General features: G+C 39.0%; 1 protein-coding gene across 46 annotated transcripts in view; it reads left to right on the top strand.

Moving 5' to 3' along the window:
* Positions 1-25,828, top strand: part of NRXN1 (neurexin 1) — a 1,413,358-nt gene that overhangs the window by 969,120 nt on the left and 418,410 nt on the right. For 2 of the 46 annotated variants that reach the window (XM_075595907.1, XM_075595903.1), the window contains exon 1: positions 6,797-8,666. The exons of 41 other annotated variants lie outside the window; for them this stretch is intronic. In XM_075595907.1, the coding sequence (XP_075452022.1) occupies positions 8,396-8,666 (271 nt within the window). In that variant the 5' untranslated portion in view covers positions 6,797-8,395. Of the gene's footprint in view, positions 1-6,796; positions 8,667-25,828 lie in introns of those variants that run through there. 3 more of the 46 variants (XM_075595906.1, XM_075595905.1, XM_075595904.1) reach the window with 3 other exon arrangements.

Below are 25,828 nucleotides of genomic sequence, written 5' to 3'. Positions count from 1 at the left end.
GCACTATGAAGAGAGAACACTTTCTGAAAAATAAATGCTCAGTTCCATTTTTACTTAACAAAAGAGAAGCAATTTATTGTTTTGGAAATGTATGCAACAGATGTCGTTTTCAATGTGTGCCACTGAGTGGCTCAGTGAGTAAAGACACTGACTGGCACTGAGAGTCTGGTTCAATTCCTGGTGGTGACTCCTTGAGACCTTGGGCAAGTCACTTTACCTCCCGGTGCCTCAGGCACCAAAAACATAGATTGTAAGCTCCACAGGGCAGGGACTGTGCCTGCAAAATGTCTCTGTAAAGCGCTACGTAAAACTAGCAGCGCTATAAAAGAACATGCTATTATTATTATATATATGTATACACACACTATCATCTTCATCCCTTGTTGATCCACTGCTGGATGAAGGCATCCCCAATAATCTTTCAACTACTTCAGTTTCCAGTCTCTTTTCACCATATTGCTCCAACAAATGTTCTGATTTCAACCTCCCATATCTTTTTGGCTGTCATCTTGGTCTTTTAATTTACCTTGGAATCCAGTCGATTACCTCCTTTGTCCAACAATGGTAATTTCTTCATGCGATATGTCCCTCCCGCCCCCGCCATTTTAATTTTGTCACAGACTTGTGTTTGGTTTTAAACCCATTCATTTCCTTTCCTGTCTCTATCGATAATAATCAGCTTTCATCTCTCCATATTTTGAGTTGCGTGAAACTTTTGCATTATATTTGCATTTAGGGTCCAAGTTTCAGATCCATATGTGAGCACAGGCAGAATACATGGGTTGAAAACACAGGTTTGAAAACTTTCCACCTGAGGCACAGTGGAAGGTTCCCTTGAAATATTGTCTTGTTTCTTCCAAATGTGCTCCATCCCATCTTCATTCTTCTATTGATATATATATATATATATATATATATATATATATATATATATATATATATATATACAAAAATCAGAAGTGCCAGCTCCATAGAGTGTAAATGTATAAAAACAGACGACAAAAGTGAGGACTTTGAGCTGTTCTCTTCAGCGTCACCCGATCTACAGCTGCAGCACACCAGTGAATGTAGCATTGGTTACCTGCTACATGCATCTGAGAGGAGAAGTCTTCCTTTTGACCCCTATGCCGATGAATATTAACTGGATTCTTCAAGTTGGTTCCTGTAACCTGATGTCTCTATATATAATCCAATGCTTGTTTTCGTCTCATACCATGTGAGTGGGCATTTGTCAGTCGTTTCAATACATATTTCTATTTTTTATACATTTACACACTATGGAGCGTGCGCTTCTAATTTTTGTTTTTTTAGATCTCTTCTTTATGTTGTTCATTTACCGAGAAGCAGCCCTTGTCTCCATATTGCATTTCTACAACATTTTTTCGCTACTATATATATAGGATATTTATTCTCTATGGACTCATATTATGGACGGTGAACTTTACATATACATATGTTATATTTCCACTTTATATGTATATTTAGATGCACTTGAGCACTTTGTTCTTTCTTTATAATATCCTGTCACATATTTACCTACTGTATATAGAGAAGAGCGCTAATATTTTTCCTTTGTTTTTCAAATATATATAATGGTATATATATATATATATATACATATATATATATATATATATATATATATATATATATAATTTTAAATAGCACACATAGAAAATCAATAAAACATAATTATTATTTTCATAACACTGAATTTAAATTATGACCATCTTGTGAGAATTAGCTTATTTTTGCAACATGGTTTGCACATCTTTGGCATTTGTAAGCCCAGCTGGCTTGAAATCCTGCTTATCAGAAAATAAAGTTGCACATTTTATGTTCTGCTTTGAAAGGTCCTAATAATTTGAATAAGAATTAAGAATAAAGAAAGATTTCACAAGAATAAAAACACATCTCTGGAGAAACACAGTTCTTATGCAGTATATCCCACCTAATCTCTTGTAACCACGATCATTGCTATTTCTAAAAGCAGCATAACATTCTGAAAAGCAAAAATATCACGTTTATTGTGAGCTACTCCTTATTGAATTGCAATAAAATGGCATTTAACGTTGCATCTACAGTAAATTAGTAGCTGCTCTGAGGTACTGAGTAGGACTATATGAGAGAATGGGAGCTGTCCATGGTACTACATTGATGCACCTGATTATGAGCAGGTCTAATTATTTCCTTTGCAACTTAGACATGAAGTTCCAACGTTTTCCAGTGTTAAGATTGCTATGACTAACTTTAGCATATTTTTCATGTCTTTGTAGTATGAAAGTACAGTATAAATAATTAAAGCATGCAGGGCTAATGATTGTGGAGTGTTTCAGCACAATAGGTAACAAACTGCATTTCCCACAAAAAGTGCACGTTCTGCTGACTTTTCGTCAACTTTAGATCCCGTATGTTAGCTTAAGTTTAGGGGGAAAAAATTATAGAAAAATAAGCATCCAGGTTACATATTGGGCAGCGCAATGATTCACAGAACCTGGGGTCAGACAAGAGAGAGGAAATATTTTAAATGATATGGATACTATGTGACTTTTAGGCTTTTAGTTCATTTTGTCGCTATTGCAACATTTTCCCCATGATAAAGAAACTACCAAAATGTATTTATTTTCTATACTTATTTAGTGATTAGAAAACATATATTTGCACCAAATAAAATGAAAAATAAGTAAATCAGATAAATGAACAAGAGTTGTCATGTATGCTTATGCAATAAAAGAAAAGTGTTAGGGAATGCATCCATTCCATAAGTGCATAGTGATTACCTATAGGGCTCGTTAACTATGTCAAATAAGGCAAACCAATTTTATCAGTCATATTATTGTATGCATTTTTAATGCAATAGCATACATTAGTTTGTATAATCATATATGACCTATTTGAAGATGAAATCCCTCAGGTGGATGTTGTATGAAATAACACTGCAGTTCCCATGTTTGTACAGTAGTATGTGCTACATGTCAGTACAGAAATAAATATATATTTAAAAAATGTTTTTTTAATTCTCTACTGTATGCTCAGCTCCCAGCATGGGCTATAATGGAGGTACAATCATTCTTCTCAGCACTGTTCTGCTGCCAGTTGAAGCTTAAAAAATTAAGATTGACAAAATATCTAAATAGATTTATGGTAATGGATTTTTCACTTATGTCCTCAATAATCAGAAATGATGTGCCCTGTAAATCCTATTAGAAGTTTTTGTTTTGAAAAAAATATATATTATTTGCATTGAAATATCAAGCCCTGTAATATAGAGTATACTATTAAATATACAGACTAAACATTATGGTTATCCACTTTATTGTATTTCTTTTTTACAGAAGTGTTCAGCAGTGCATTGCTTTGTAATGTGATGCGGGGCCTTTTTATGGGTTAATTCCTTTCTTGCCTAAGAGTCTAGCCCCTGAAGCAGAAAAGAGAATAAGGGGGTTTTGCAACCAACAGATAAAATACTAATACTAAACTAAAACTAAAGATAAAAACAAGAACTACAGTAGCCCGATATGAATATTTACTTGAAAGTCATTCTACAGTAGTAAAGGTAATTATCCTTCACTGGTGTTGCAGCTTAATTTCCTTTCCTCTATCAATAAGGTTGCTGAAGGAGGTACAATAAAAAAGGGTTTTATCCGTGTTATTGATTGAATAGAAAGTGAAGTGTTTGGGTTTCTTGCTGCTTCTCAACAGACTATGGGCCTCATTCAGAAAGCGTCGATAATGCCCTTATTGAGCACTTATCGGCCAAAATGGCTACTCATATTCAGTAAGCCTCGATAAGTGCTCAATAACGGCCTGTATCGCAGCAAAATTTTATGATCAAAATAAACTCACCAATTGAGCGGCGATGAGCCGCTTATTGACCATTTTCGGAAGGATCATAAACTCGCACGATTCTAGTACCCGCGAGTCCCTAAAAGGCGATCTACTCCCCAAATCCAATTCACCTCAAAATTTAGATAAATTGGTGGGGAGATGCCTCGATGAGCTGCGATGTGTCGGGACTTAGAAAAAATCAGGCCCTTTTCCTGCCTTGGAGTGATGACGGGGGTCTCCGGAGCTGATAGCCATTAATACCAGCACCGGAGCCCCCCGGCATGCATCCGATGCAGGAAAAATGCATTTACAGCAACTTCATTACCTTAGCGGCTTACCGCTAAGGCAATGAAGGGTTTAAACACCCATGCCAGGCTTACTGTGGCTAGCGAGGGTGTGTGAAGGGGGAATTTGGCCCTTAGTGGTTGTTTAGGCCTTGCGGGGGGACTTAACCCCTTCATTACCTTAGCGGTTAATACCGCTAAGGTAATAAAGGGATTAACCCAATCGCTACCCACCCGCAAGGTCTAGACCCCCATCCTTAGGGCTAATACCCCCTTCACCCATCCGTGAGGCCTAAGCACCCACCCCAGACTGACTATACCCACCCTGTACCCATTGAATAGTATAGTGGTACATCATACCCATATAATAATTAAAAAAAAGCCAAAAAAAATCTACACTATGAAAGAAATTTATATTAAAATAAATAATTTCGGGCGACATTTCCGCTGTGCGAGGCAGCGCTCTCAGAGACGCTCTCTCTGCAGCAGAACTGAATCGCCGGTTTAGGCCTTTTCAGAGGCTCGATGCTCTCGCTGGCAGCAACTCGCCCGTTTTGGGAATTTTGCTATCACAGGTAATCGAGGCTTTCTGAATACCGTGATAGCAAACCCCCCAAAAAACGGCATTTTAAATGCCCTGGCGATAATTTTTATCAACCTTCTCTGAATGAGGCCCTATTTCTTTAAACTAAAATAACATATATCAGTATTTATTTTTTAAATAACGAAATCTTTGATTTAAAGATCACAAAGGGGACATTTCTTAATCCCCGCAGCAGGAAATTGCTCTTCTTCAAGATCCATTGCTTTCACACTGTTTGAAGCTGGTTCTGTTATTGGAGAAAGAAGACATGCTTAGTCTTTTCTCACTGCATTTCTTTTCTTACCCTTGGCTGAGGCTTACCTTCCAAATTGTTGTTGAAGTAAATAAAAAAGCTTTCCTGTGAAATGATCTTAAGAGTCTCAAGTGGACACATCTGTGAATAGCGAAGCAAAGACAACATTTACATTAGAAAAAGTAAAAAGAAATGAAGGATTGGATACATTACACTGTAACTGAGGATCCTGTTGTGTTCCCCTCACCAAATGCAGAATTCCTTTAAATAGAAACGGTGGGGGGAAATCATCTTGGTAATATATTTACTCTGTAACTGTGCTATCATTTATATATTAAAATGCACACATATATATATATATTTTTTTTTTATTTAACTGTATGATGTGTGTGATGTAATTATTGCTTATTGTATGTACTGAGAATTTACACCATACATCTTTTTTTATTATTATTAATCCCCCAGGTGTAATTAGTTGCAGATTACAAACTTCAGCGAATAGAAATAATAGGAGCAACACAATTGTTCAGAGCTGAGAGTTCACTTGTCTTCTTTCTGTTAAAGCTTGGAACCTTTGGCTAATTAGGGCTGTTGTTGGGATTGATTGCATTCTTGGTTTGTGTGCAGCCTCGACCAATCTCCGTTAGTAATGAATCTCTGTCGGTGGAAGGCAGTCTTACTCATTGCCAGCTTCAGCCGCCTCATCAACACATATGGAGTCTCACTCATTTAAGTTAGAATTGCCCCATTCATTTTGTTTTGGGTCCATGAACCTTGGCAGTTCTATATACACTGTAATGACATGCTTCATAAATTGTATTGATACAGTAGCTCAAATCAATTTTGGCACAATGATTTTATGCCCCCTTCGTTAATATATGTGCTGTATATACGTATGAAAAATGCAACTCTACACATAACTACACCTGCATTATACTATTTATACAGGTTTGCTTGCTTTCACAGGCAATTGTGCTTTGTACTTTAAAGCTGTTAAAATGAGCGTATGCCTCTAACTAGCAGTACAGTAGATCACATTAGCACTGAACACAGCCAACTCTTTCTAGTAAATGAGATCTCATCATTGCTGAAGTGGGCGATAGAGCATCTTGAATCTGAAACAAGAGTCTTGATAAGGACATATCCCTTTCAATTAATTTAAACTGACCTGCCTGTTATAATCTGATTGTCTCCTTGACACATGTGAGCTTTAATTTAGAGCCCACACTCCACTGTAAGTATAAATCAGCATGTATAACATTCTAAGATCGCTTGGGGCATATTTACTTAGCAAGACAGAGAGATACTTTACTTTAAGATGTTGAAATGTGTAAGGATGTGTAAAGAACATAAAAATGGGAGACTTCACTTTTAATAAAGAATTTAGCTGCATAGCATTAGTTATGAACTCTGCACCTTGTACTGTATGGCTGCACTGTAAATTCATTAGTTTGCAGCCTTAATGTTTCCTGCAGTACCTCTGTGCAACCAGCAGAACCAGCATATCTCACTAGCACCTGTCTAAATAAACACATGGCTCTCCAGAGGAATCTACCTGCCAAAAAAAAACTTTTCATTTTTGGATTCTTTTGCAAGACTTTAGAAAACCCCTATAGCAATTAAAGTGTTAACTGTGCACATGGGGTTGGGGGCATCTGAACCATGTTAAAAAATGCAAATCCATAATTGAACCCCAGATGCTTCTAAGATTAGTCATTTCTCGTAAAGAGAGAGAGAGAGGGGGAAATCAATCTCTATCTCTGGGTAAAAAAAAAAATCATTGGGAGCGATCAGCCCTATAGTGCAGTTTTGTAAGCTGTTGGAAAGCAAACTAAGGAGCTCCTAGTTGTAACCCCTTCAGTGCCGGTGTTAAGCGTCCGCTGGCACTCGTGGCGTGTTGGTGGATTCTTCCAGCGCATAATGGGTTAAAAAGAAAGAAAGGGAGAAGCCCCATTCACCGCGCTGATCGGATTCCTGTCCCCCTCGGACAAATAGACACGATTACAGGGATTATTACACACACCGAGAAACAACATTACATATAATGGAGTTCTGTTGCTGTTGCTCAAGCCGATCGCTTCGGTTCTCAGCCCCACCTACAGTTATTACATGTGTAGTTATGAGCCAGGCAGGAACATCCTGCATAATAACCCTTTGACTGCCAAAAAGGGGGTGCAAAGCGTTTCAACGCAGTGCGTTGCCTGGCCCTTGTGGCTGCGATAGGGTTAACCTCCCGTGCACCCCTTTCACCTGTCTGTGGGGGAATCTCCCACTGTAAGATGCTAACTGTGTCTTAAGGAGTAATTGGTAATTATCCGATGGCAGGGACCTGAGTAACCAGGGTCACCGCCTGCTGTAGTCGCTGAGGGTAAAGCCCCATGATAGAAGAAGTTTAGCGCAATACCACATCAATCCCCCTTTTTTGCTTTTAAGCTTTTTCCTTTTTTTTTTTTCTCCTTCGCGATACTGGAACATTTGATGTATAGCATTGGAGGGGATATGATAAGCAGTGTATCTGCATCGCTGCCTGGTGGAGACGGGGTTGGAGTGCTCTTTCTTGGATCATTTCTGCACACTGAGCAGCACATGCTGTGGTGTGCTAGGTGTGTGATAATAGCAGGGGGAATCAGCAGGGCTTTTTTCTCCCAGACCATTTCAGAGCATTATTCAGCCTCCCTCTTACACATAGGCTCTTCCTCTGCATTGCATCCAAGCTTCGGTGATTTGCTGTTTGGAGACTGCAGATTTGCATAGGCTTCTCATCGGAAGCATATTCTTTCCCCTGATTCTTTCATAAGGGTGCACTATTCTCTGAATACATCCTCTGGTATTACTGTTAATAGTCAGACCACTCAGATTGCTTGGGGGACGGCTGGATATTGAATTGCTGTGGTTAAGACTGCTCTGTGAGCAGATACAGTACATGCTGAATCCGGGAGAGCCATCAATTTTTATTTCTCAGCAAGCTTTAGGAAGTGGCCTTTTTTTCTCTCTCCAATATTTTCACTGGATATCCTGTGGATTATTATTATGGCTATGATTCATCTGGAGGAAATCCCTTTCACGTTGGCAGTTTTGAAAACTATGGATCATTAACTGACAGCAAACTCCGAAACTTAAGCCCCACTTCTGATTGGGAGAGCACCCGCTCCAGCTATTTAGATTGGGCTTTGTGACTATGTGTTTGGATGGGTATTGGTTTCATTGGACCAGAAAGCTGGGGGAAACAAGAATGAAATAATTACAAGAAAAGGAACCCTACACAGTATTTTTTTAATTTATTTTTTAAAGGAGTGAAAGAACAGGAGAGGGAAGAAGAAAAGAAAAATAAGGTGGAAGGTACAAATGATGGTTGGGATGGCGATGTGAATTTTCAGGGTTTGAAGTGTGGGGAAAAAGTTTGTGCAGAGCTGCCGTGTGCGGGGCGCTGTGCTCTGTGCCTGCTCCATGCAGCAGCAGCAGCAGCAGCAGCACCATCATCATCAGCAGCAGCAGCAGCGGATGCCTTGGAACCCCAGCGCTGAGCCGGGCCCCTGGGGGAGCGCCTGCCTGCGCTTAGCCATGTGGATACTCCCTCTCACCCTCAGCGGGGTCATCGGGGTGACCTGGGGCGCGTCAAACCTGGGATCTCACCACATTCACCATTACCACGGAGGGAAGCACATAGCGGCGCCTATCGCGATCTACAGGTCTCCTGCTTCCTTGCGGGGCGGAAACGGTGGGTTATTCTCTCCCTGCTGCTGTTTCACCTTTTCATTTTAGGCACCCACCTGGCTCCGGAAGGGGTTAATCAGTAGCACTAGCGACAAGTCACAGGCAAACCGACCCTACGTTCTGCACTTGTGTTGTCTCGCTGTTGTTATAGTGGAGGAAAGAATAAGGCATGGAAGTAGGGGTGCTGGGGGTAATGCAGCCCCCCTCCCCCCCCCGTGCATACATTTTAACATCATGGTAATGTATGTATGTATGTCACTGATTTTATATGTACACCACCCACACCCCAAAAAATAGCTCCTGCACTCCTGCCCTGAGGTTTTAAATAAATAATATTTCTGTTTTGGAGATTATTTGCAGCAAGCTTTAGTTTGTTTGCTAGAAAGATCTGCAGGGCATTGCACTGACTAGATGAATACAATCTCCTAAATATTAGCGCAAAGCGCTTAATTTGACGCAAAATGCGCTGCAATATACTGTATCTGCGTCTACTGTATGTATTCCCCTGTGTGCCTTTTTCCTATATGTCTGCGTTAGTCTGCATCAATATTAGGGATTTATGAAGGAAGTGGGAGGTGGTTGGGGCGGAGTTACATTTGCATGTTGGCGCAGGTATGGAAATGGGGTGTATGAAGAAATACGCGACTTGCGTTACTTTTGGCTAATGTTTTCTGCGTTGTTTCCCTCCGTCACCATGAAGGTGGCGTAGGAAGTGTTTTCACACAGTTATAGTACAAGCATTTGGCGCGATTCACACATAGAAAATGTACATTTTCTAGATGCAAACATTTCAGCACAGGCTCACTTCTTCATACAGTACACAGCCCCTGAACAGGCTACAAGGCATTGCAGTGCATGGCATGAAGAGGTCTGTGTATCAGGCATGAATGGTGCAAATCTGAGGTAATGCAATTGCACTAGAAAAAACCCCACTTGTGTCATTTGGATTTTTTTTAATGCATCTTCTGCAGTTTTTTGCCTGAGAATTGCACCACGATTTCCTTGATACAGTACATACCCTGTATGCCCCAAATGGTCTGCTGGGAATTGCACTGCATGAAATGAAGGGTCTGCAGGGCATTGCACTGAATGAAATGAAGGTTCTACAGGGCATTGCACTGAATGAGAAGGGTCTGCAGGGCATTGCACTGAATGAGAAGAAGGGTCTGCAGAGCATTGCACGGCATGAAATGAAGGGTCTGCAGGGCATTGCACTGAATGAGAAGAAGGGTCTGCAGGGCATTGCACGGCATGAAATGGCGGGTCTGCAGGGCATTGCACTGAATGAAATGAAGGTTCTGCGGGGCATTGCATGGAGAGAAGGAACTGAAGGGTATAGCACAGTAGGGCAGTAAGATTATGCAAAGTGGTGCACAAAATGGCACCTACAGTAAGTATACATATACAGGGCATTTCGGGAGGAATTGAGCTTTAGGGCAGGAAGGGGGGATTATTACGTCTCAGTTGCTTAAAGCGAGTCTCAATCCTTGGTAGATTGTTTCACTCAATACCATCATTGGTGGTCTCTAAGGGCTTCAGTGTCAGAGTCAGACTTAGAAATGAGTTTTTTTGTGTGCCGCTGACCCTTCATGGGCCATTGTTCTAGTTCCATACATTATCGCAATGCAAGCATAGATGAGATGCAGTAACACACAGTACAATATATACTAGCAACATATCACTTGCAGACAATAGAGTCAAAACGCATCTTACAGTCTTATCTCCTCTTGAGCATCTAACTATTGCTATGGTTTTAACAACCCGGGATCCAACTGATCTCTTTTGGTGTGTTCCCTTTACCCTGTTTTGGGGACAGTGCTTCTACTTACAGTATTAGGGGAGGGCTTAACTCCTCTAGAATCAGATACACTAAAAGTGTTAAAATAATTGCTTTAACCCCCACAAGACGTTTAATTTGATGATTACTTTCTGAGTGCTAACCCCACTGAAAGGGGTTAATGGAAGGGTGAACATAAGGCAACATATTAAATAGAATAACTCATAAGAAGGATCATTTGGTCACTATAATGGGAAATTCCTTGTAAATGTCTGTATTTTATTATGTCAGTGTAAATTCATTTGAAACCTCTTTGCTTCTCCCAGGGCCTGAAATTTCAATCATTTAAGGCAGGAGTGGCCAACTCCAGCCATCATGGTCCACCAACAGCTCAGGTTTTCAGAATAATCCTGCTTCAGCACATTTGCTCAATCGGTCCCTGCTTAAACACCGGTGGCTCAGTCGGTCTGTGCTTCAGCACTGATGGCTCAATCAGTGGCTCTGTCTTTGACTAAGCTACTGATTGAGCCACCTGTGCTGAAGCAGGGATATCCTGAAAACTTTACCTGTTTGTGGCCCTTGAGGACAGGAGTCCGCCACTCCTGATTAAGGTAACCAAATGTGTTCATATTATTTGGGTAAGTGTGAGACAATCTTGGTTTTGCAGTTGTTGTTTCTTATGGAACATAATGCAGCATTCCTAGGGTACATGTATTGGGAAGGCGGACTTATAAGGTACAGAAGGAGCCTGATCTTTGTACTATGAACTATTTTAAATTGTTTCCATGAACATTTCTGCTTTAAAATTAAAAATACTTGGAAAAGTAGGCCGACTTGGCTATGGCTTTTGTTTTAATATTTTTACACTTCCATCTTGTCATGTTTGTAAAATCTACAACTATCCATCTATTGTCGTTATCGGTTTTGTTCAAGAGAAGAGTGCATTTTGAAGATTTGGAAACCTGGATTGTTTAGGAAAGGGTGCAAAACAGTGTTGTCACTATTGACATCAAGTTGGTTCTGCAGCTAACAAGTGAAACACTGAGGGGCTTATGCAGAGAGGTACGGTTCAAGAAAGGCTTATATTCGCCGCAGGATTGGCATTTAATGTTGTGCTATGCAGGGTACTCCGGTAGCGCGGTGTGCATGAAATTGCTAATTAGGCGAGTTTCACTTGGAGTGAAACTCGCCATTCAGAGGCGCGCGGTATTTGCCCACAATACAGCCAACTTTAGTTGGCGAGCAAAATTTCCCCTGAACGCGCCATTTAGTAGCTCTGATTGGCGCGTACATGCGCATCGGAGCTACTGGAATCGTGCGTGTTTTAGCATTGGCGAAATCACGCTTCTCGCCACACGTCTGGCGAATTTGCATTGGCCCGCCAAGTTCTCGCCACTAACTGCCTAAATGCGGACATTTTTACCTCTAACCTGGCGAAATTTACCTTAACGTACCTCTCTGCATAAGCCCCTGAATATGTAATGTTACTATGGGTGGAAATAATGTACAGGCAGTCCTCGGTTATCCAACGGAATCCATTCTGGAAGTAGCGTTGGATAGTGAAACCGTTGTGAGTGAGTCCCATGTTAATCAGTGGCGGTGAGAGTTGGATAACTCATTCCGGCGTCGAAAAACAGCCATTAGGGTTGCATTGTTAAGCTTTGGATATGCCATTCGTTGTAAAGTGAAACGTTGGATAGCGAGGACTACCTGTATGTGGACACATATAACTGTGGGAAGGTTCATACCTGTGCACATGGCAAATCTTTATTTTTATCTGGCCGATACTGGCAGATTTATGAATAACTTTATGATATGGTAGACAGTGTGGTTTTATGGAATAGTCTACAGTATATTTTACATTTGAATGAAATGGTCTATATGTAAGGAGATTTGTCTGGAAATACAGTATTGGGAACTTTCATTACATTATTGAATGGAGTATTTTTGATTGTAGGGGTTGACATTTGGTGATTACCAGTGTTTCCCAATCTCCTTTTTGTTGAAGGCGAGGTGCAGGTTTTTCATGCATGTGTGTTTATGGATGTATTTGGTCACAAAGTAAAAAGTCTATATTGCCTTCCACTGATCAGTACCCCCTTCAGGGCCTCTATGCTACAGGACAAATGTTCATAGTCCCTTTATCACTATAGAAGCACACTCCTTTCATTACTATACAGAACAGTCTAGATATGATACAAGGTGCAGTTGTACCTGTATTTTGAAGACCTTGCAAGTCTTTTTTTCAGACTTTCTGTTTTACAGCATACATTGGTTTTTGTTGTAATGTCTGCCCTTGATAACCATTGTCAAAATACTACAAAATGGTTCCCTGTGCCAATTTTAAGTGTTTTGTTATGCAAAAAAAAAATCGCATGAATAAGACACTTGAGAAATTAGTCATTCTGTGTGTACTGTGCTGTAATCTTCTGTATTATCACAGTCATGTGAGTTAGTGAGATTTCCAATGGAAAATAATTGTGTTGGTTACATGTTGCTTCTTAATGTTAACCTGTCTTATTAATAGAGATGGACGGATCTTTCGCCAACATTCACATTCGCTGTGTACAGTATGTGGGAGTTCCTTTCAGCGGTGAATAACCGTGGCTCAGTCTAAATGGTTGCACTTCTGGCATCACCACTATTTGCACATTCAATAGAGAAGGTCTATACATTCGCGACCCTGAAATATGGGTTTTAGAGGAGATGGAGAGGGAGATGGAGAGGGAGAGGTAGAGAGGGAGAGGTAGAGAGGGAGAGGTAGAGAGGGAGAGGGAGAGAGAGAGAGAGAGAGAGAGAGAGAGAGAGAGGGAGAGAGAGAGAGAGAGCCATTGCCATATCTCCCAGATGTTCTTCATTTTGTGCACAGGTGTCTCCCCGCATGTTGTTTGAAGGGGTATATATGGTACTTGGTCTTTACTAATATAGTCCCCTCCTGCCTCCCTCTCCATATTTCTGGGGTCTGGAATATGTGGGCTAATCGAATGGGTGGACGTTGTGACATCCGTGCAAAAGGAAAATATTGACAGATTTAGGAGCATTCACCCACATTTTTTACTGTCCAAGCCGCCTTCGAATATCCATCCACGAATCAAATTTTGTTCAAAACCCAGCGAAGGATTTGTGACTCGAATTTTGACACCTTCACCCATCTCTACTTATTATATCTTAGCAAACCTTACACGTCAGTGACAACCTACTGATAAAATATACACATTTGTATTATTTATTTATAAAATCTTTTACCAGGAAGTAATACATTGAGAGTTACCTCTCGTTTTCAAGTATGTCCTGGGCACAGAGTAAAACAAATAATACATGGTTACAAGTACAGTTACATAAATGAACAGGGTATACATTATATACAAGACATTGCTTGCACAGTTAAAGAAAATATATATTATGAGCGTATGAAACAGTTACAGACCAGGTTAAAATGTGAGACAGCCTTAGATTTGAAAGAACTTAAACTGGTGGTGGATGTGAGAGTCTCTGGTAGGTTGAAATTATGAAGGACTGAAGCTTTTACAAAAAAATAATAATTCACTTTGACACAAACGCCCTGTATTTCACCAAATCACTTTTATCTATTCAGATCCATAATAGAGAAGGGACAATAATCACTGATTTAATCTTCTCTTGGTAGAAGGGGTTTCAGCACATTCAAATGCATTGTGTTTCATAACATACTATCAGTATAGTGGTTAATTACTACTCATGTAATTTTATCAATTGGGAAATATAGTTGGCATATGATAAAGTTAACACTATCATACCATATGTTGTTGTCCTGTCGGTGAATGTTTCATGTCCTGATTGTAGGTGTAGGCTGCTCTATTTTCAAGCACTAGGAGACCGTGTGCAATTGCCTAGTTTACAGCTTTTCTTTTGTTCTTCTCCCAGTCTATAAGACATGTTGCAAGTAACATGATAAAAGAAAAAAAAGGATTGAAGCCTTCTGCAGATTTACTGTTTTTATAACCGTATAAGAAACATGTATGCTCTTTACATTTAACATAACATATTTGTGTGTCCAGAGAAATAGATTTTCAGTATAGTCCCTTGTTTCTTAACAGACGAATACAAAGAAGGAAAAAAATGGCTTTCCTGGGCGATTCCTCCATGTACCCAAGACTAGTTTAAAATGATTTGGTTTGTTAGAATATTGAATTGCAAGCAAAGATGAAAAGCCAAAATGTACTAGACTCTGCTAATCATATTCTAAAGTTATTACATGCATTTATCTTGCTTTACAAGCAGAATGTAAACATCTGTGATTCCCCAATGCTAGTTTTGTTTATTTATAAATAATACATTTTGTTATTTTAGAATTTATAAACTAATAGTATTGTAGTTCAGTTTTGTTTTTGGATCGGTATGTTTTCCTAATTTTAAATCTGATTTTTTTTTTTTTGCCTACAGGGGATTATTCAGAGTAGCACATTTCCCCTCAAAACCAGTGTTACCTTATTAGTGCACGCAGCTTCATTTTTCTTCATTTTCTCCTTTTGCCATGCTTCATTTACACTATCATGGATTGTCATTTACAAGGCTTACAAGGTGGCACAGCAGATCTCATGGTTCACCTTTGCATATTTATGTATGCTGACCCAGTTTCAGAGATTGTGTAGTTAGAAGACATTGCATTTTTTAAAATAAATCCTAGTTGCTTTTACCATGACTCGAGTGTAGTTTGAGCTGTAAACTGGATAATTACAGCCAATCTCTTTTAGATCTCTTGAAGACTAAACCAGAGTACAGTAAATTATTGCTGTCATTTATACAGAAAAGTTAATGATATGTAAAGTTCAGCAGCAACTCATATTGCAATACGTGTTTTACCTGAAACTATTTAGCCTATCTTTTTTTATAAATGTTAAATTAAACTAGAAACCCTTATTTACTGCATCTGCAGTAATAGTGTGGTTATTCATTCAGATAATGACCTTGATTATGTTCAATGCCAGAGGTTCTCTTTAGCTGTGGTATGCCATTATCTGATTGGCACATGCATACCATTTCAGATTTTATTGCTAAAGTATTGTTTCACCACAGGATGCATTGCTTAAGCCCATTAAATACAGAGAAAGATCAATCAATGTGAAAATGGCTTTATGAATGGAAAAAGGTTTTCTGATAAATATGTTCGTTTAACGTGTATTTTTTGTTGTCCAAATGCTTCATTTTAACTATAGTGTCAGGTATGGCACCCTGCTAGCACGCGACCTGCATACAGGACAAGGGTTAATACTGACGCTCACAAGCGCTCCCACTTTTCACCTCCGCAAAGGTCTGTCAAATGAACAATATCTCCTCTACAGGATCCAGGATCAATACACAACCCGCAAGCTGCCCCACCCTTAACCACTGCAAAGGTCCCTCAAATGAGTTGTATCTCTCCTTACTGTACCACCGCCACGAACATCACACAAGTGAGCACGTGAGTTAGATATGCAACCAGGGTTAATACACACGGCTACTCTAACCACCCCGCCTTTCTCCTACTCCACGAACCAGTGAGGTAATATTAACCCCTACTCAATTGCAAATCAGATCTATCCAGTGCCACCACCTGAGGGTATGCAAATATGACAAAAGATATCAGACTAATATTTGCCAGGGCCCCAGGTCCCTGTTTATTATAGAAAAAACTATGCACTTTAACGCACCAAAATCAGTTTTAGCAAAAATGTGTCTGAATCATAATTACCCTCCCCAGAGCGTGCAATCAGTTCATTCAGAGACCAAAGCATTACTTATTAAATGTTTTAATATATATAAAAATACAGTGCTTAGATTACAGAAAACGTATTACAAAAAAACATAGTTACAATACAAGGCAGAACAGCTTCTTAAAACAAAAGTGAAAAACATAAAAGAAAACCTACTTTACCAAATGCCATAGATGTTCCCCCAGAGAGGTCACTGGTAAGAGATGATGAAATATCCTGTATCTGGTCTCAAATACACCTCTGTAGACATCTGATTTTCAAAATCTTTTCCCCGACATACATTCTTTCCTCATGGCACCGGCATAAGCCCACACCTAGAGGATGCTTTGAAGCGGCTCTAACCAGACCATGTCTATAGAACTTGATTAAAACAGTTGACACCTTGAGTGGGCTATCCAGGATGGACCCTGCTCCAAGTAAGTCCCTTTGAAGTTCAGAGCAGACCAAAGAAACAGCCCTGATCGGTTTCAAACCCAGCATTTTGCATTTTGTTAAAACAAGCCCCTCAAGCACCAAAGGGGATTAAACGACCTAATAGCTCATGATATTATCATGACATATGGGTTTGCAGCATTCCACGCATCTGTGAAAGATGAGAAATATAACTCTACTTCATGTTACTTGGAAAGTTAATACATCCTTAATAACATTTTGTTACACTATTTGAAAATGTGTATACCACAGAATTTTTATTTCAGAGCATTTTATGCAACACAGTCAGAACAAAAATGTATACGAACCTTTCATAAAAGTCTAAGTGGATTGATTTTTCATTGGTTGTAGAATAACATTTATTTTTATTTATTTTTTTATCTTTGTCAATACTGATTTTCGATGACATATAATTAAATTAGCGAACACTATAAAATATCTCGTAAATACTGCTGTTTTAGCTTTTAGTTTTGATTTCACCTTCACATAAAACATGAGCAAATTTAGTATGCAGCAATGCAAACAGTTAGAATAACTACTTCCGCCTTCTATAGCTCTTTCCTAAAAAAAAAAGAAATGAGTATATTATGGTTGAAAATATAACAGGTCACCCTGATTTTTGGACCGCTGCCCTCCAAACTATTCAGCTATCTTTGTTTATGGTTTAACTCCGGGGTGCTCAACTCGAGTCCTCATGCCGCCCTCCCCCCTTCCCCCCCCCCCCCAACAGGTCACATTTTCAGGATATCCCAGCTTCAGCAGAGGTGACTCAATCAGAGGCTTGAGGTCTGGAGTTGAGCACCCCTGAGCTAGCTGAAGCCTAGAAAGCAGTGGGGGGGGGGGGGGGGGGGGGGTGAGTTACCAAGTCTTGTGAGGTTCTTCCCAAAAAATATACCCAAGTAAACGGACAGTATTGACATATTTTTCGAAGAAATCATTTCACATTCACTATTAGAATTTAACTACTGGTCTCCTAGTTCTAGTGCTAAATATGATGCTCTTGAAAGTGAGCACGGTGAGTTCAATTCCCCAGGTAGGGAAAAAAAAATCTCTGTCTGTGATACAGGCGCTAGATGTGCTTTTCCAAATGTGAAAGCACTTCATTTATCCTCTAAGCCACCAAAGAAAATGATGTTCAGCACGATTTCCTTGGCAATCACATTACTCTTGCAATTATTACAAAATAATTGGCAGGCACGAAACATGTCTCATGGAAAGCAGAGGGAGAGAGCTCCCTGTGTTTAGTGAATAATCCCTTAGAGTCCTGAACTCCAAAGTTCCAAAACCAAGCTTGAGATCACTATACACTATGGTATCTTCGCAGACAAAACCCAAACAACAGCATTAATTAGAACACTAGTCCCCAAGGCAATATTTGATTTCGTTTGTATATGAAATTTTGCCACAAAAAAAAACATATTAAAAAGAAAGCACAATTGATCATGCTCTGACATGAATCCTGTTATTAAGAGTAGTGTGTTTATGTCAGAGGTAAAAAATTGCCTTTTTTTTTTTTTTACCATTCCTGCCTCCCACACATTCTCTCTCGCTCTCTGACAGTGAAAGCAAAGTGATACAAGATCTGTTGCTAGTCAGGAACAATTAGCATTTTGCAAAAAAATAGGACATATAAGCCCATCCAGATATATATATATATATATATATACACACACACACACACACACACACACACACACACACACACACACACACACACACACACACACACACACACACACACACACACACACACACATATTTGAATAGAATCCGCATGTATTAATTTGATAAATGTAACTATGGCTTCTTTGCAAATAACCTTTCCTTCTGTATTCAGACCCCCGCTCCTGTGTTCTGCTATCTGTCATGTCTTCCCACTCCTCTCCTCTCCAGCATACAGTAGCTCTAATGTTCAGTTTTTCTGTTAGCACCAGCTTTCTGTCTCACCCACAAAGTTCCTTTAAACAGATGGTGATTAAAATGTAACATATCATAAAAACTGCCTTTTCAAAGTAAAAACTCTGTGGCAATTGGCACGCAGTATAAAACAAGATGGGAACTAAGAGAACAATTTGTATTGCTAAAGCATCAATAATTGGCCATATCCAGAAGATTGAGAATTGAGCCACTCATTTCAGTGGCAAAAGATATATAGTTAATTGCTGTATCCTACTACTTCCCTGGGGCTTTTATCTAGAAAAACAGAGCTTGTTTTAAAAGCAGGGGTGGACAAAAATATAAAATACTTAGGAGCAGACAGATATTTTAGGAGACAGTGTTTTCTTGGGGGAAGGGGAGACGTTGTGTTCCAGCTACCCACCTCCCATCGGTGGCGCTGTGTCACTGTGTCACTGTGTGTGTTTGTGTCAATGTGACACACACTCGCTCACTCTTACACTGACACACAGACTCGCAGATAGATTCACACAAACAGACACTCACACACACAGACTCTCTCTCACACACTCTCACACACACAGACACTCGCTCACACACACACACACACACACACACACACACACACACACACTGACACTGACACTGACACTCGCTCACATACACACAGACTCTCACTCTCACACACATTACATTATTGTTATCTTATATAGAGCAAGTAACTACAGCTACAATGCAGCAAATTATTATTAGTTGCATTTCGTAAAATTATATTGATTGTCTAATAAATGCACATTTAAAGAATTACGTTTTTGAAAAATAAACGTGGAGATGTAGTTGCTATGGCAATATAAACAGGTAGATTTATGACTAAAGGTAGCACAGGCATGAATATTTGCAGACTCAATAAACATACAAACTGCATCATTATTACCCTTGGTAACTGTGGCGGCAAATAAACTGCCTCATGTGCAGCACTTATGAGGCTGTTTGAACTTACCCCCCTTTTAGTAGCTTTGATCCTTAATGTTACTGCTGCACAAATTCACTTCACTACAAGTCAATTTTCCTTGAAATACAAAGCCATTTTATACATAAATGCAGATTAAATGAGCTGCACCGTTATGAACTATCACTTGCTATTATAAAAGTTGATCATATGAGCAAATAAACTATAAAAGAGGAGATTCATTTCCCCCATAATATTGTCGGCAATATGACAAAATGTCAACATGCTGAATCAAATAATATACTTACACACATTGATGTTGCTATCAGTTTGCAATTTTTTTCATGCACATGTGAATTATGCTCTTCATGTAACTGTGAACACAGCTGACGTAGAGGAGACAGAGGACTGGGATATTTTTAATTCTAAATAAAACTATTATAGTCTGTATATTAGGGGATTGAATAATTGTAAGAGAGTTTTATGTCCCCCAGAATTATGCCTCTCATTTCTTACAACTGATTTCACTATAAGATATGAATACTGTACAGTGTTTTTGAGGAGGAGGGGAGGGCAAAAACTACTTTTAATTAGCTCAGTGAATTGGACCACACACTTGTTTTTGTTGCACTGTGAAAGAAGAGCAATAATTATAAACACATCATTCTTAGATAAAAATGGCACACAATGTCATCATTAAAAAATACAATCATTGCAATTACTGTAGAATCATTATATTGATACCGGGACAAAATGTATCGTAGCAGTTGTCATGTCTCTTCTTACTGAGGCATTGTCAGCTTTTTATGAATTTTACTATTAATCAGTTGTGACTATTATTTATCATAGCAGTAAGTCCCAGTAAGTAAATGGGACGCACTTTTGGATTGAGACATATCTAGCTATCTATCTGTCTATCTATCTATACACACAGACACACACTCACACACACGCACACACACGTAGACTTGTTTTACGCTTTACATCAGCGTTTAACAATTTCAATATGTATCAGTCAGTTTTTCATGTCTACTGTGAAAGTATTAACATAAGTTAGAATAAAAATGAATAATAAATTCATCTGAGTCAGCAAAGTAGTTAATTGGATGTAATGTTAAATATGCATATTATGTATTGCGTTTTATGTAACATTGTACTTCTTGTCAGCATGACTTTTCATCATGAGGTATGCAAGTCTTTGCTGTTGTCTGTGGACAGGCTACAGTACTGTAATCAGAAGTGGAACACAGCTGATGGATTTCTGATAAACATCTCTATACAAGCCCTGCTGCCTCAGTACATACACAAGCTATTGATTGACTGTTGTGCCTTTACAAGGTCTAAATAAATAGCAACCATCCATTGTTGCTTATTACCAGCACCAGAAAATTCACTTGGACTCAGGCCTGTCAAGTCTCATTTGGAGTGAGCCTCACTCATGGGAAGGTAGCCTCACTTATATTTAGCATCATAAGTCTCTTAGACTCGGATTCACTAAAGGTCAATAAATGAAAGCATTGGCTTAAGTGGTATTTAAAACCCATTTTATTTATCAACCTATTCACTAAAGCCATATTGCAAGTGATAAAGCAGTGCTAAAGAGTTGTTTTTTACGGCAGTAAATTTCACCAATAGTTTTAATTGCAACAAATCACGCAAATGACAATGTAGCAGCTAATTATTCCTGAGTATTTAACACATTGTAAACTCCAATACTTGGAGAAATTGGATTAATGTTAAAACATAACAGCAATTTTTATTACCTACCCCATGCTGGTGTATGGTCGATTTTGTCCATGTTTATGATCACCACTATATACAATAGCAAGATATGGCTAGACAAACTAGAATAGGTGACGCACCTACAATAAATATGTTTAAATGCCTTGTTAAAAGCATAATGTATTAAATATAAATATATATATATATATATATATATATATATATATATATATATATATATATATATACACGTTTCAATATACTGTAACTGGTCATTAAACCCTCAATGAGTTTTTGGTGGTATAGTTTAATTTTATGGGCACAGTAACCTACAATCATATTAGCCAGCTTGGCTAATATTGCTATAAGACATTCCTATAAAGGAAGGGTTGTTACGTGTGTTGGGTGGAGATATTGGGGGTGGGTGATGAAGGTAGTTGCCCTGGGGAGTGTGGTTAGGCTCCTGGGGAGGACTGACGCGAGGTATAACACCATGTTTGTCTTAGGGGTTATTAAACTTCTTTGGTGGGGAAGGTGGAGTACATAGTGAAGTATATATTAACCCCTTTGTAGTACTTAGCGGCCAGCTAGTTATGGGTTGCTCTATGAATAGGTGGCCATTGTGCTACTAAGGGGTTATTAATAACATGTATGTTGTGAGCTTATATACTTTAGGGTGTTTATGTGGTATTGTTAACCATTGTAGTGACTGAAGGCATTCCTTTACGATGAATTGGTAGCCTCAGGCATCAAAGGGGTTAAATAATTTTCTGGCGTTTTGAAAGAAATCCTATTACATAACCCTATAATAGAACAGTGTGATATTTCCCATATCGCTGCTGTGATTGATGCAGATTTCGATGATGTAACGCTTGTTTTATCGCTTTTTATTTATAGAATTAACCCATTGTTCCTATCGCAACCGTTTTATAAATAAACAGTTCTCCGTGAATACGGCAATTGATCACCCATTTGAACTCTCTATTGTTCAGTATTGTATCTTTCCAGCTATATGAATTCGTGGTAAACTTTTTTTGAGCCTGTTAAAAAATAAATGAAAAAAAAGCAATCAATTGCAATACAATATGTATTTTAACCCTGTGATGCTGGAATGTTTTAACCAATTAATAATGTTTCATATTGATTCTTATATTGAATAGAAGTGTTATGTGATGAAATGTTATACAAGTGTTTTTTAAAGCCTCACTGAGAAGGTATACCGTGGTTGGCAGTAATTAGGTTATTTGTACACCACTGTGAAATGTTAAAGCTGCTTTTAAATGATGCGTGACTGTATTTATATAAAGTTACTTTTTTTTTAATTTTATTTAGTTTTCCTCTAGTAGCAGAATATATTCTTGCCACGGCAACATTTTCTTTGTTTGGGAGGAACAGTGAGCTAGACGTGTTCAGGGGACTTGTGTTGATGAAATGCCACAATTGCATTGAAATGTTCTGCATAAATTGCCACAAAACAAAGAAAAGAAGCTGATTGCGTCATTTCAGTGCATGCAGAATACTTGGTGAATTGATCAATTAAACAAGCTGGCATTGCTTTTCCAAATGACCAAAGTGATTTAAAGTACTGAAGCATAGTCAGTCAAGTCATAAAGGTAACTTTGTCACACTGGGTGACACTTTTTCAATGAGCAAATGCAAACGGCAATGAGCTGAAACACAATTTGTCTTACTATAATCCTGCCAGCATTGAAATTTATGTGACGCCTGCTGGGCCCATCAGCCGAATCTGCAAAGCTTTTAAATGCTAATATGAACCTGGTAGGAAGTGCATTTCCTGGCATCAGATTAAAAAATAATGAAATTCATTAAAGTCATTGCACCTACAGTAAGTTTACACAGGTGTCTGTCCTCTGTTTGTTCATATACAGATGTAGCCAGGCTTACTCGATGCCGCTGCCATGCACGGTCACGGGACAGAAGGATTAAAGCGGCGGGGGGGGGGGGGGGGTCCAATGCAGATGCATGGACGTCCCTGCATCGAGATTGTGGTAGACACTGTCCCAGGTGCCGCAAACGTTTGCTCGTTTGTCCGAGACGCCGAGGACAGGAAGTCTTGCTACATCTGTATGTACTTAAAACCGCTGCATTCATTCAACCCTAATAAATGCACACCTTTTCCACTACTTGTAGTAGCCCTTTTTCATTTTGATGACATAGTGGGTTGGGGAATATTATAATAGTTAACCTATTTTTAGAAACTTTGCTAAAATGAAATGTGTGATGCTTACTAGGCGAGCCACGAGAATCCTAAATCTAAGTGTAATGAAGGGTAAGGAAGAGACTACAAAATAGCTGGCCATGTGGTCAAGAAGTTTGGGAGGATAATGCTGCACACCCCACAATAAATTCAAAGGTTGATACAAATACCGGTGCTCCTGGTTCAGGAATCTCTGCGTGGTAACCCCAGTTTCATGTATGAAAGGAAGAACCTAAGCACTCCGGATTTCTGCTATAAAAGTGATTTAATGAAAGCCATTGGTTGACTTTTCGGCCTCAAGGGCCTTTCTCAAAAGTAAGTGCCACTTGAGGCCGAAAAGTCAACCACTGGCTTTCATTAAATCACATTTATAGCAGAAATCCGTAGTGCTTAGGTTCTTCCTTTCATGCATGTGGCCAAGTATACAGTAAGCTGCAGGTTTAGTGAGAGTAGGAAATCCTTGTTCCTCCTCTGAGGAATGGAATCTGCCTTTCTCTATTGCTAAAGCTAAGATCGTTACTAGCAGGCTGGGTAACCCATGAACAGAGACTGTCTACAGTAGTTGAATACACAATTTTCATGGCAAGAAAAGGAAAATCGATTACTCTGATTGTTGTGCATTTTAGAAACAATAAAGAAAGAAGCCCCTGTGCAAATCCAATATGACAAATTATTTAGTCCATTACTATTCATTTTCTCTATATTTGAGTATGTGTAAATGTGTACATGAGTATGGGTCATTTAGTTCAATCCTTTTGCCAGCACATCTCAAGGCTCCAACCTTGCTAAGATTGTCTATGTCCTAATTGTAGATTGTTTTAGAAACATTTTTTTTTTACTTATTCTCAAAACCGACAAGCACACATTGACATACTGTTCATTTACTCCCTGCTGGGATCACAGAATATAAACCAAAAACGTGGCTTTCACATAATCTGATATATATATAAATAAATAAAAGTATTCATATCATATGGACATGCTCAGATAGTAGATTGAAGAGCATGGATTGTGATGTTATGGTTTGTATTGTACTTAATGATGTTGCACATGGGTGGCAGGGCTGAGAGTAGGAAAAGCAGAACTTCTACCATATCAATCAATGACATATATACATATGTAATAATTGTTCTTTTATCTGTATTGCTGCTTATGATGTTAGTGGCAATGAAGGGGCAAAGGAAGCAGCTTTCTCTTTGATGCTTTCCCCCCCCCCCAACTTCTGAGATTATGGTTTGCAACACTAAGATGACAGATATGATCATAGTGTTACATTTTGAGCCATGCATTTAGCTTAAATTGTACCAGCTCCCTCTTTATCTCTGATGAGCTAAAAATATGACATGCCTCTTAATCTTATAAGGTAATCAGAAATCATATTGCTGAGCTTTCTTCCCATCTTTCTGCAGCATCACCTCAATTTTTTTGCTGTCCATTATTAATTTTAATATCTCAACCAATCATTCAGGTCTATTGCTCTGTTGTGCATGAAGAGTTTATGAAATAAAAAATGCAGAGCTGATGGAAATAGCTGTGATTACACATGGCATTACAGAATAAATCTCAAGTAATTGGGATCTTATTTTATTGGGTCTACAACACGATTAAATTACAGAACCTATTTCCCTTCTTTGATACCGGACAATCAATATTAGTAACAGTGTACAGGTAGCCTCAGATTATTATTTTAAAAATCTGTTAATGTGAAATGGTAATAACTCATGATAATACCGTTTATTTTCAGCTTCCCCTGCATCTTATTAATGCCTTAAGAAAAGTAAATCTTACAAATGAATTAACACACTATAAAAATTGCCAAGGTTAGAGAACAGAAGATCGTGTAAGTGCATTTAAAAATGTACTTCATTAGCAAGATAAACTAGGGGTGCTCGACTTCAGTCCTCAAGCCCCGACCCCAACAGTTCAGTTTTTCAGGATATCCCAGATTCAGCACAGGTGGCCAATCAAGGGCTTAGTCAAAGACTGAGGAGCGTATTCTAGTAGCCTCAATGAGTTTGCTGCTATCTTGCAAGGTCTGGCATGTTCTCGTCAAACGGTTTGTCGGTTAAGTTATTAGTCCAGTGTTCGACAAACCTATAGATTTGCACGCCCCGGGCGAGTGGATTTAACATTGTGGCGAGCTCCTATTGGCCCAAGCAGCACACGTGTGGTACTAGGTGGCGAGTAGATTTTTTTGTTCAGCGAGTAGATTTTTTGGTAATTTGTCGACCACTGGTTATTACGGTATTCAGAAAGAATCTAAACCTCTCTCAAACCATGCAGCGGCAAAATGCCAATACTTACAGGACAGCAGCGATGAGATCTCAGCCAGCCAATTAAGGGGTTCAATTTGAATAGCCTGTTTATTGGGGCAGAGGGTGTGGATGAAGGGGGGTAGTAGCCCCAGGATGGGTGGTTAGGCCTGCCGGGAAGGTTGCGG

This window comes from Ascaphus truei, chromosome 4, assembly GCF_040206685.1.
Source record: "Ascaphus truei isolate aAscTru1 chromosome 4, aAscTru1.hap1, whole genome shotgun sequence".
Taxonomy (NCBI): domain Eukaryota; kingdom Metazoa; phylum Chordata; class Amphibia; order Anura; family Ascaphidae; genus Ascaphus; species Ascaphus truei.
Note: the sequence above shows the minus strand (reverse complement) of the source record. Positions and strands in the feature narration are given on the sequence as shown.